Source organism: Bos javanicus, chromosome 8 (assembly GCF_032452875.1).
Source record: "Bos javanicus breed banteng chromosome 8, ARS-OSU_banteng_1.0, whole genome shotgun sequence".
NCBI classification, from domain to species: Eukaryota; Metazoa; Chordata; class Mammalia; order Artiodactyla; family Bovidae; genus Bos; species Bos javanicus.
This window is the reverse complement of record NC_083875.1, coordinates 110,584,960-110,597,766: the sequence shown is the minus strand read 5'-3', so window position 1 is coordinate 110,597,766 and position 12,807 is coordinate 110,584,960. Positions and strand designations below refer to the sequence as shown.

At 47.4% G+C, this 12,807-nt stretch overlaps 1 protein-coding gene across 8 annotated transcripts in view; it reads left to right on the top strand.

The window, feature by feature from the left end:
- CDK5RAP2 (CDK5 regulatory subunit associated protein 2) overlaps window positions 1-12,807 on the top strand; it is a 182,635-nt gene that overhangs the window by 58,770 nt on the left and 111,058 nt on the right. For all 8 annotated transcript variants that reach the window (XM_061426676.1, XM_061426677.1, XM_061426679.1 and 5 more), the window contains exon 12: window positions 4,734-4,952. In XM_061426676.1, the coding sequence (XP_061282660.1) occupies window positions 4,734-4,952 (219 nt within the window). The remainder of the gene's footprint in view (window positions 1-4,733; window positions 4,953-12,807) is intronic.

The following is a 12,807-nucleotide window of genomic DNA, read 5'->3' as shown; positions in this document are numbered from 1 at the left end:
CTAGCAGCATTGTGTATTTTCTTCTATGATCTCTTGTTTTCATTTAACATTCTGGCCATAGCAGTATACATAGGTCAACCAATCCTGATTTTTTTTTAGATCTAGCCGATCTTTAAGAAAAACCAATATTTTGAGATAATTGTAGATTCACATGCAGTAAATTTCTGCCTGCTCCTTACCTAGTTCCCCCGCAGTGAGCGTCTTGTGTGACCGTAGGACTGTGTCATGACCAGGGTATTGGTGCTGTCTGCTGACCTCACTCAGATTTCAGCAGTTTGACACCACTTGTTTGTGAGTGTGTGTGTGTGTGTGTGTGTGTGTGCGCGCGTGCACTTTTTATACAGTCTTTTTAAACAGCTGCATATAGTCCCCTGTGTGTATCATCTTATTTTCATTGCGAAGAACCTGAGGTGGGACGTGGACGTGCGTCTGACTCTGCCTCGCCAGCTGGTCTCATCTTGGTGAACGAATTTGCACTCTCCAGTCTGCCTACACATCATAAAATCCAGACAGTCACACTTACGTCCCCTAATCCTTATCAGGGTTAAGTAGAGTGTGTATCTGGGCACAGGTAGTGACTCAGTAAACGTCAACTCATCCTTAAGTTGGGTGGTGTAGTTCTGGCATAAAAATACAGTAGTATTTATTTTGGTCTATTTTCAGATTCTGTTAATGACATACACGTAGCTTTTAGCTTGAGGAAAGTCTCCTTATTATCTGTTGATTGAAAGATAGTAGAGTAAGTGACGGCAGAGGGGGCCTGGATTTATTTATCCCGCCCCAGCTGAAATAAGACTGTATGTTATCATCTTTTACCTTTACAACAATCCTGTGAAATAGTGATCAGTCTCACAGTAAGATAACGAACTTTACAGAAATGAACTTCTCCCTGGTCACACAGTCTGAACTGGCCTTAGAACTCTGGGCCTTCTGCTCTTTTCAGCGAACTCATCATTTTTACACTGTGGAGAACAATTGGTTGATACTATTTGGGCTTTGGTTTCTGGCCATGTCCCACTGGGCCCAATGTCGCCACCTGCTCATTAGGCGCTTGAGTGATGAAATGGAATCCAGAAGCCAGGCTGTCCTGCAGGAGAACGTCAAGAAACAAAGGCAAAGAGCAGCCTCTCCGGGGAAGCTCTCCCAGGGCCGTCTCAGAGGAAAGTAGCATGGGGAGTGTTTTCATGGAGTGAGTTGGCTGTATGAATTTGATTTCTTTGAACTTAGATTTTTTAAAGAGGCTTTGTGTTGTTATTTACATGGTTTTCCCACAGGACTTTGATCACTTTATTAATATCTATTATTTAAATAACAACCATTGCTGCGCTATATTTAACAAACTCTGAACTGGTATTCTTGTCTCTAGCCTTCCCCCATTGAATTCAGTCTTCTTGTTTTAATTTTTTGTAGTTTATTGGTGTTAATTGGAAACTTCCGTGGAATGGGTGAGGTGGAAAAGGCCCTGGAAAGAGCACAGGCTCTGGAGTCATTTGAATCCCAGGTTTAATCCCTTATGGTCTGAAGACAGGCCAGTCATTTATCAGTCTGAGCCTTAGTGACTTAAAGAGGGATGATAATGTGTATTTTGTCGGGTTGGTGTGCTGCTGCTGCTAAGTCGCTTCAGTCGTGTCCGACTCTGTGAGACCCCATAGATGGCAGCCCACCAGGCTCCCCCGTCCCTGGGATTCTCCAGGCAAGAACACTGGAGTGGGTTGCCATTTCCTTCTCCAGTGCATGAAAGTGAAAAGTGGAAGTGAAGTCGCTCAGTTGTGTCCGACTCTTCCTGACCCCATGGACTGTAGCCCACCAGGCTCCTCCGTCCATGGGACTTTCCAGGCAAGAGTACTGGAGTGGGGTGCCATTGCTTTCTCCAGCGTTGGTGTGAGAGACAGAGATACAATACTTGTAAAAGCGCCTGGTTTAGTCAGTCATGTATTATCAGTGCTTACTTAATAAGAGGTAACTATGAAAATTGTTCGAGGTGAGCATTTCCCCAAATCATTGTTTACCTTCTTTTTTGAGTTTATTTAGATAAGCATTGCCCCAGTTCCTTTTTGGGGTGAGGTGGAATGTGGCCTAGGTTTTCGCATTTCTCTCATTTATTTCAGTTTTAAAGGAAACGGAAAGCAAAAGCCTCTGTGAAGCCCACTCTGGAGTCTGACTGGTGCTCTTCCTCCGTCTGTGGCGCTGCGTCCTCGAGAATAGTTGGGGAAACGTGGGACCATGCGGCTTGGCTGTAGGGGCCCACGAACAGCAGAGCCCCTGCACCTCCAGATTGATTGTGGCTGTAGCCCACCTCTGTGAACACCTGGGCTTTTCTGTCGACGGAGGCAGAACTAGATTTCTTGGGAGGCCCAGAAGCTGGGGCCGGTACCTTTGTGCTACAGTCAGCGTTGAGACCTTGACAGCTCAAGTGTCCCTTGCTCTAAAATTTTTAATCTTGTCCTTAATCTAATTCAAAAGACACATTTTAGAAAGAAGTTTATTTTCTTCTATTACGAGTAGTATATAATTTTATTCCCGAAGATTAGAAAGAAGGAAAAAAGGGAAATCACGTAATCACCCAACCACTATTAATACTTTGATGATTCTCCTCCCTGGTTTTCTTCTGGCATAGCTTTTATTTTTTAGCTCGTTTGCATTTGATTTTGGGGTTGTCTTTTTTTATATAACATCCTGACTTAGAAATATTCACATAGTTCAGTTGCTCAGTCGTGTCTGACTCTTTGCGACCCCATGGACTGCAGCACGCCAGGCCTCCCTGTCCATCACCAGCTCCCGGAGCCTACTCAAACTCATGTCTGTCAAGTCGGTGATGCCATCCAACCATGTTATCCTCTGTCATGTAATCCTTTTCCTCCTGCCTTCAATCTTTCCCAGCATCAGGGTCTTTTCAAATGGGTCAGTTCTTGGCATCAGGTGGCCAAAGGATTGGTGTTTCATCTTCAGCATCAGTCCTTGCAGTGAATATTCAGGACTGATTGCCTTTAGGACAGACTGGTTGGATCTCTTTGCTGTCCAAGGGACCCTCAAGAGTCTTCTCCAACACCACAGTTCAAAAACATCAGTTCTTCAGCACTCAGCTTTCTTTATAGTCCAACTCTCACATCCATACATGACTACTGGAAAAACAATAGCTTTGACTAGACAGACCATTGTCGGCAAAGTAATGTCTCTGCTTTTTAATATGCTGTCTAGGTTGGTCATAGCTTTTCTTTCAAGGAGTAAGTGTCATTTAGTTTCATGGCTACAGTCACCATTTGCAGTGATTTTGGAGCCCAAGAAAATAAAGTCTGTTACTGTTTCCACTGTTTCTCCATCTGTTTGCCATGGATTGATGTGACTGATGCCATGATCTTCGTTTTTTGAATGTTGAGTTTTAAGGCAGCTTTTTCACTCTCCTTTTTCACTTTCATCAGGAGACTCATTAGTTCCTCTTTGCTTTCTGCTGTAAGGGTGGTGTCATCTGCATATCTGAGGTTATTGATATTTCTCCCGCCAATCTTGATTCCAGCTTGTGCTTCATCCAGCCCAGCGTTTCTCATGATGTACTCCGCATATAAGTTAAATAAGCAGGGTGACAATATCCAGTCTTGATGTATTCCTTTCCCAGTTTGGAACCAGTGTATCTGCCAGTTCCATGTCCAGTTCTAACTGTTGCCTCACATATTATCAGCTCTTTGTAAATAATGGTTTTAAGGTTTTATCATGTGGCTTTGTCATATTTTATTCATTTTTATATTTTGCACGCTTAGGTTGTTTCTTATTTTTTATTCTGTGTAATTCTGTGATGAATGACTGTATATAAAGCTTTCCCCCCTGTATATTTTGAATTCTTCTCCTGAGATTGAATCCTAGGAATGGAATTGTGGGGCTGGTTGTGAACCTCTTTGCACAGTGTGTTCACGCCTGATGTCTGGGACCTGTCCTCAGGGAGTCCTGTCAGTGTATCCTTGGCTTCTGGATGCTTGGCCAGTCTAGAGAGGTGAATGTTGATCGTATTGTTTCACAGTGAGCTCGCCAGCACTGGGTAGTCTCATTACAACAATCTCCCTTGTTATGTGAAAGGTCGTTTTTAATTTGCTCTTTTTGATTATTGGTGAGTTATGACATTTTTTCGTATGCTTGATAGTCACATATGTATTTTCTCTGCTGAACTGTATTAATGAGATAAACCTGTTCTTGATGCGTATAGCCATCTGACTCTGCTGAAGTTAAAGCCTCCCATTCCCTTTTCTCTGGATGACTCTGGATTGGAGCCATCCTAACAGAGATGAACATTGCTCGTGCTTGACTCCATCTCTGCCTTTTAAATAAAATTCTTTATCTTCTATCTTTTAAAAATAACAATTTTTAAAGCTATTATAGAAATAACATGCTCAGTAACCCTATATTTGAAAATACAGAGAAGAAAAAAATCATGTGTTCACATCCCACTTAAGAGAGTTACCAACATTTGTGCTTTTCTTTTTCGTCTTTAGAAAAAAAAGTTCTTTTACACAATAACTGTAGTCTTCCCCCCCTTAATATCAGCAGCGTATCATAAAGGATGCCCTGTGTTATCTAAAAACATTCATGTAATTTTTCTTTGGGTCCTGAATGTTGTTTAGGTTTGTTTCCACGCCCCCCGCCCCCCACCCCAGCCCCGAGGGTGACCGAGGAGCACCTGTTTCTTGGTTTGTTCACTGAGCTGTGATAATCAACCCAGCTCCCCTCCCCTCTTCTTCTTCTAGGGCTCTGAAGATTACGAGGCTGCTCTGTTAGAAAAGGCAGCCCTTTTGGCTGAGCTGCACTCAGAAAACCTCAGCAAGAGCACAGAGAACCACAGACTGCGAAGGAGCATTAAGAAGGTCACCCAGGAGCTGAGCAACCTGCAGCAGGAACGGGAGAGGCTGGAGAAGGCGCTGGAGGCAGCCCGCCAAGAGAGGAGCAAGGGAGACCACACCATCCACGTGAGTGCTGCCGCTGCCCTCTGGAATAGGCCCACAAGCCTGGGGGCTATGTGGCTGGTTTTGGTTTTAGGGAGATAGATATTCATTGCTGAAAACTTAGAAAAACGCCCCAAATAGAAAATATTTCACTTGTCTTCTCATCACCTAGAAATGACCGGTCTTAACTGTTTGACGTTCTAGTCCTTTTCTCTGTCTCTCACAGACACGGACACACACGTGCACATTATTAGTATCGAGCTGAAAATGCATTGTTAAAGTTTTTTGGCCATGCAGCAAAAAAAGTTAGTTCTCTGGCCAGGGATTGAGCGCGTGCCCCCTACATTGGAAGCACAGAGTCCTAACCGCGGGATCACCAGGAAAGTCCCTGAAAATGCATTTTTGTATTCTGTTTTGCTTTTTATTCTTTTATTTTGGTGTGTGGCCGTTAAGAGTTTTCTTCAGAAACTTTTTTTTTTTTTTTAATATGTGAACACAGTAGTTCATCGCTTGAATGCACTACAACTTATTTAACTAGTCCTTACTGTAGGATGTATAGTTTTCATTTTGTAACAAGTCCTGTAAGAAACATCATTGTACATAAATACTTATCAACTGATTATGTACTGATAGAGGTATAATTACTCGGTCAAAGACTATGCATGTTCTTAATGCTGTTTTATAGATACATTCAAATTGTTCTCCAGAAAGATTATACCATGCTCCCTAGAGGAGAGTGATCTTTTTAAAAGACTGCTCTATTTAGCATTGAGTGTTAGTATTTTAAAAAATTCTCTCTGAATTTGGTAGACAAAAATTATCTCTTACAGTTTCTATTGTATTTATTTTTTTTGAGAGATGTACTCACCTGGGGTTACATAGCCGTGTTTTGTTTATTTTCACGGCTGTGTACTGCTCTAGTATGTGAGTTTATGGTTACTTATCCATTGACCGTAGATGGAAATTTGGGCTGGACCTTGTCTTTGGCCATCGTAACTGACAGCCTGTTGAGGCAAACACGTGTGTTTTCTATTGTGATTTCTATTACATCTGAACTTCAGTATTCAGCATCCTTGGAGCAGGACATGGCAACCCACTTCCAGTATTCTTGCCGGGAAAATTCCACGGACAGAGATGCCTAGCAGGGGACAGTCCATGGGGTCTCAGAGTCGCACACGATTGAGCACGCACACGTTGTATTTCCCATTCAGCATCCCGAGAGTCACATCCGGTTACAAAGCCTTGGTGCAGTCGGGTAGGATGGGGTCTGAGGCTGAGTGATCACTGACACTCAGGTTCAGTGAGTTCCCAGCACGGGGGCCTGGGAAGGTCGAGTCATGGGAGGGCTCCAGGGAGAGCCCACAGGTTCCAGGGTCCTCTGGTGGCTGCCCTTAGCCGGGATGGGACATCAGGATCCATAGTTTGAAGTCCTAATGCTGACACCAACAAGGGGAGTGAAATACCAGCCTTGTCTATTTTAACAGAAATCCCAGGAAGGCAAGAGAGCAGTAATGGAAACCTGAAACTGAAGTCGCTCAGTTGTGTCCGACTCTTTGCCACCCCATGGACTGCAGCCTATCAGGCTCCTCCGTCCATGGGATTTTCCAGGCAAGAGTGCTGGAGTGGATTGCCATTTCCTTCTCCAGCGGATCTTCCCGACCCAGGGATTGAACCCTGGTCTCCCACATTGCAGGCAGATGCTTTACCGTCTGAGCCACCAGGAAATGGAAACTTAGGAAAATAAAAAATCTCGCCTGAAGTTCCACAAGCCTCCTGGAGTGTCACCCTTCAGCCCTGCTGCATGGGGGCCCGGCTGAATCAGGCTGCGTGTTGTTTGGTCGCCTGCTTCGCCGTGAGCATCTCCCCGTGCCTTTCTCTCTCATGGCCATCTCACCCTGGTGTTTAGGCTCCAGAGCCATCCTGCTGAAGGGTGCATGCGCTTCATGGAGTAGATTCCACATGACTTACTTGATGATTTCCTGCTCTCTCAGGCAGTTTGCCTGTCTCAGTAGTACCGCAGTGCCCGTCTTTGGGCTGTAAGGCATTGTTTTCTTGAAATGCCGAGGATCTGAGGAGTGAGATCACTGGGCCAGATGATACAAATATCTGACACTAGTTAATCATGCTGCCAAGTTATTTGTTCAAAGGGCCGGATTAATCTATGCTTCACCAGCAGTACTGGAGTCTACCAGTTTATTGCATGTTAGTAAAAAACCTTTTTCTCGTATTTATGCAGTGTTACTGAGCAGCAAATGTATCTGGGCTAGATGCTGATGGAAATATGTGGCACGATCTCTGAATGTTTTAATTTTTTCTTAAGGGAGATGAAAATGTTATACATGGCAAAATGCAAAGCAGTGGAGACCCAGCGCTAATTCATGCAGCTTATGTGTTCAGCACAGAAGATCCTTGTGGGAGAGAGCAGTCAGGAAAACTTCTAGGACAGCGGTCCCCAAACTTTTTGGCCCCAGGGACCAATTTTCCTGGAAGATAGTTCTTCCATGGACCGGGGGTAGGGAGGATAGTTTGGGGATGATTCAAGCTCACTACATTTATTGTGGACTTTATTTTTATTATTGTAACATCAGGTCTGCCTCAGGTCATCTGACATCAGATTGAAGGGGTTGGGGACCCGTGCTCTCGGAGGAGATGACACTCGAGTGAGCAGTGTGAGATTTGAGTCGTGTGGCTTTGTAGATGAGTGAAAAAAAACTGGCCAGAAAGGGTCCTTCTGTAGAGGTCAGTTTCCATAATCAGTTCTTAGATCCTTCACTGTCGGATAATTCTTTCCCCCTTAGTTTAGTTTATCCCCTCTGTTCCTCACTATCATTATAAAAATGTTTATTCAGTAGAAATTGGATTTGGGGGCTACATAGGCATGCATGTGTACGTGTGCACACACACACACCCCCCTATAAAATACGTAATTGTTTCTTTACCTTATAACTTACTCTTGGTAAACATTTGAAATGGCTGTATAACTTTATATCACGGTGGTACGCTGTAATTTATTCACCCATCCTTGTATTGTTAGACATTGTTGGTTCCATAATTCACTTATTCATGAAAACCCTGATGCTTCCTAAAGGAATTTTGGACTGCAGTTGATAAGATTTCTAAGTAGTATGCATACATCTTCATAACGAGGCAGGGAATGCTTGGCAGGAAGTGGAAGGGGCATATGACGGGGAGAGGGAGGAATTGGATCAAGGTCTACTCTGGGTGGGAGGTTTTCTTTTTTTGCAGGGCTAGAAACTCCGTTCCTTAGGGAACTTAGGCAGAAAAAGGAGTATGTTACTTTGGATAACTGAACACCTAGAAGGACAGGGCTGGCAGGAACTCTGCCAGGACCGAGCCTGTGTCTTGAGAGCTGCCTTCTGTTTCTGGCGTCCACTCGACTCCAGCTGCGGGTGGTGGACCCACCACTGCCAGGCCTGCTGGGACGGCCACTGCTCAGTTTATTGCAAGAGAGGAAGGAGGACTCGCGCACTCAGCCCTGGTCAGGAGGCCCGAGGGCTGAGCTGCTGAGAGGCTCAGCCCGGGTCACAGGCTTGTTCTTCGTCAGAAGCGAGTGCAGGTGTGAGCCCGTGCTCACTGGCGGCTCCCCCAGAACCCCGAGCTGGGAAGGGATCAGCGCTTCCCCAGAGAGCGCGGCTGTCCTTCCGGGCCCTGGGCTCCAGTGCTTCTGTGTTCACCTCCGTTGCGCATGGCCGTGACGCAGCATCCTTGCGTCTCATCACGGCTGCTTTGCTACATTAAGTCGTGCTTGTCTCTTACAGGACAATCTGGCTGTGTTTTTTTTTTTGTGCTGCATGTATTGCGTCACAGCCGAATCTCCACTTAACTTCTGGCTTCATCCCGGGAATTTGCTGTGCCCGTCTCATCAGTGTGTTCTGTACCCGATCCTGGGGGCACTGGCTTGTTCAGGGTCTGGGAAAATGTGCTGGGCTGACCTTACCTTCTGGTGCAAAGATGCGCGCAGAGGCAGAGCGTGGCCACCAGCCTCGTGTGTCTTCTCAGCTGGTTCTGTTAACTAAGCTCTTCGTTAACTAGAGCCTCCCACTCAGCAGCTGCTATTGCCATTGCTTTTGGAGTGACGCAAACAAGCCCAGGCCTTTTCGTGGCCTCTGTGTCTGGCTTGGCAAAGGAGGAGTCCATTCGTGCGTCCAGCCACACTGAGCGCTTTGTGCAGGCTCTCTGCTTGGCCTGGGGACAGCTCCCGAAAGGAGACAGGAGCAGAGAAGCATGGGAGCACGGAGCAGGGTCAGAGAAGGTTCCCAGGGAAAGGGACCTTTGAACTAGCTCTGAAGTTTGAGTTGAAGGTTATGACGTAGGCAAGGGAGAGGAGGGCTTTGTACAGGAGACGACGGTACACCGGTGTGAGAGAGTGGTGTTTGGTGGAGGAAGAGTTTGGAGCGGTAGTGGATGGTGCTTATTTAACCTGGAGAGAGGTTGAATTGTAGAGGGCCATGTCACGGTTTGGGGGAGTGGACGTGACCTCTACGGAGTGTGGCCCCCATTGAGGGGGACTTAAGGAGAGGGTTGTTAGGATCAGGTGTGCAGTTTAGAGAGCCTTGTCTGGTGGGCATCTGGAGAATGGATTGTCTGCAGAGAGCCCCAAGACAGGAAGATGAGAACAGGCGTGTGGCCTGAGAGACTGGCTCCGAGAAGCCAGGGCAGAAGGAGCCTATTCCTCTGCAACGGGTGTGGCTTCTGGGCTGTCCGAGTGCATATTCAAAGCTTTCCCCACCAGGACTCTTGAATATTCAGCAGGTACTTGAACTCGCCTGCCTCCCACAGGTGGAGCTGAAAAACACTGGTAAGAAGATACGTTCCAAAGTAGACAGCCAGGGGGACTGATAATTTCAGCTTTTCAGTGGACCACAGTAATCTGTTTTCAAGACCACCCACCTTGTGTCTGGGTTATTTGAAGCTTTCAAACTTGTCATTGTTTCTGTGTTTCAGAAACATTTTCAGAGATTTATGGACAGTCAAAATTAAATGCGTTAGGGTCACAGAAAAATGAGGATGACGAGTGAAATGGAAGCAGGTGAGGCAGGAGAGATGCCTACTGTGATCGTGGTCGCAGTGCTAGAGACGGGACTTAACACCCGGCTGGTCGTTCCTGGCAGCGACAGTAAAAAGGGAAATGTAGTTACAAGGTCTCCAGTGTCTGTAAAGATGAAGACATTAAGATAAAGGGACAGCCTTTGCTGGCACTGAGGCCTAAGGGAAGTATTGCCTCTGGTGGGTTTCTATGAACAGTTCTCTGAGCAGTATACAGAGCCCTCAACAATACCCCATTCAATAAAAGCAATTTTGCCCAGGGCCAGATCAATGTCATCCAAGTCGGGTAAGCCTGTAAGTATTTAGGCTTTCAGTCCCCGGGACTGTCTCGCTGTTTCCCAGTGTTCTCGTTTCTTGGACAAGAATCACAAAGTCAGCGGGAAATAATCCTGCAGCTCTGTCTTGAGACGATCCCTCACTTGAAGCCTTGCAGTGACCCCTGTCGAGCAGCACGGGTCGAGCCAGCCTCTCTTGGATGTGATCGAACCATCCTGTGCTTGTGCCAAAACCATGTACTGCCGCCTCATTGTTCCCCCTGCTAAGCATTTTGGAAGGAGACAGTGCCTGTCGAAGATGCGACTTGGATCTGAGGCGTCTGAATTCACGGTGTCTGATGGTGCGTGAACACCGAGACGTTTGGCCGGGAGAGTCAGTTCACTGTCTGTAGCTTTGTTTTAATCGCCTGTGATTGCAGTGACCCACGCCAGGCTCCCCGGCCTGTGTCGTCATCTGCAGCTTGCTCGTTTGTTTGTTGAGGGGACCGTTGCTGAGCATTTGCAGTGTGCAGGCACTGTGGGTAGGCTCGCGTGAATCCAAGCTTCAGCCTCTACCTCGGGAGTGCTATTCACGAAAAAAAAAGAACAAGGTCAAAAAGTGAGGGTCTCACAGATATATCCCCTTTATTGTATTATACCTCCTCACCAGCAGAGGGACCCAGAACTCTTTAAAGAAATTCAGGAGGCCTTTGCAAAAAACAATCAGACCCCCGCCCCCAGTATTCCTAAGTCGATGTTCTGACTGTGATGTTTAAAATGTCCTAGCTTCTGTGGTCTGGGGCTTCCCTGGTGGCTCAGATGGTAAAGAATCTGACTGCTGTGTGGGAGACCAGGGTCTGATCCCTGGGTCGGGAAGATCCTCTGGAGAAGGGCATGGCTACCCACTCCAGTGTTCTTGCCTGGAGGATCCCCCCATGGACAGAGGAGCGTGGTGGGCTGCAGTCCGTGGGGTCACGAGAGTCAGACACGACTGAGTGGCTTCACTGGGACTTTGTGCTCTAACAGGAGCTGCTTGGTTTCTTACAACCTTGCTCTCACATCTCTGGCTTTGACAACCTTGTTTGGCTCCAGAGACTCGAGGTGCTGCCGCGTGTGCGTGTGTGCCTGTGTGCGTGTGCGTGTGTGTGGTGGAGTGCGTGTGCGTGTGTGTGTGTGCGTGTGTGCGTGTGTGTGGTGGAGGACAGCACAGGCACGTCTCGGTTTTGCGTTTGCTGCCTCTGGTTCAGGCGCTCTGTGCTGCTCCGGGTGAGCAGGGGGCGGAGAGGAGCAAGTCACAGGCTCTTCCTCCCCCTCTGAGGGCCCCGGTCCTTAGACGTTGATTTAGCCTGTTCCCCAGACTGTCTGCTAACGCTCTCGCCTGTTATGAGACCTGTCTCCTGCTACTCTGACAAGTGTGTGCTTCAGAACCTGGGCCCTCAGCTCTGCGGAGATGGGTTTTACCGGCTGCAGCCCCCAAGTCTTGTTAAAGTTGTATCCGTCACCCAACTGGCTGATCCCGTGTGCTTTGACAGGGGTGGGTTTGATTCTGGGGCGGTTCAGCCTCAGCCTCTCTTGGCTCCTCGCGTGTTTGAGGCTGGGTGACCCCGGGTGGGGTTGCAGCAGCATTCAGGACATCTCTTGGTGAGCTGTCATTCAAAGCTGGCGCTTGGAGACGGTGTCTGTAGACTGCTTGGTTAGGGCTAAGACCACAGACCTGAGGTAGTGTGATTTGTTGTTGTTCAGTCGCTAAGTCCTGCCCAACTCTGCAACTGCAGCATGCCAGCCTTGTCTCTCCTCCACTGTTTCCTGGAGTGATTTTTACCAAGGCTCAAAGCTCCTCTCCCCCAGCCCCTGGCCTTTGTTTTCAAGGTCAGGTGTGAAGAGTTTGAATCAGTGTCCTTGTCAGATGTGCAGTTTAACTGACCTGTGAGAGAAATTTAGTCTTTGCAAATCCCAGCTCCTCCTAAGAGAGGCAGAATGCAGAGACGTGGGAGTCAGGCCGGATTTGAACCCTGGCTCTGTCGCTTGCCAGCGGTGGGTCTGGGAGCCAGCTACTTTGCCGCTGCTGCTGCTAAGTTGCTTCGGTCATGTCCGACTCTGTGCGACCCCATAGACGGCAGCCCACCAGGCTCCCCGTCCCTGGGATTCTCCAGGCAAGAACACTGGAGTGGGTTACCATTTCCTTCTCCAATGCATGAAAGGGAAAAGTGAAAGGGAAGTCACTCAGTCATGTCTGACTCTTAGCGACCCCATGGACTGCAGCCTATCAGGCTCCTCCGTCCATGGGATTCTCCAGGCAAGAGTGCTGGAGTGGGGCGCCATTGCCTTCTCCGTGATGTCCACCTCTTGTTAGAAAACCAGGCATTGGTTGTGAGGGTCCCATGAGAAAAGATAGAGCACTTAGCGTAACACCTGGCACATCACCAGTGATGAGTAAGTCGTAGCTGTTTTGTTGTCGATGGTCTTGGGTGCTAGAAATGCAGCGATTTAGTGGGCATCTTTGGGACTCGGGGAAATGGTGGCAAACTCAGGTTGGAATCTCAGCATCAGTAGGTGCT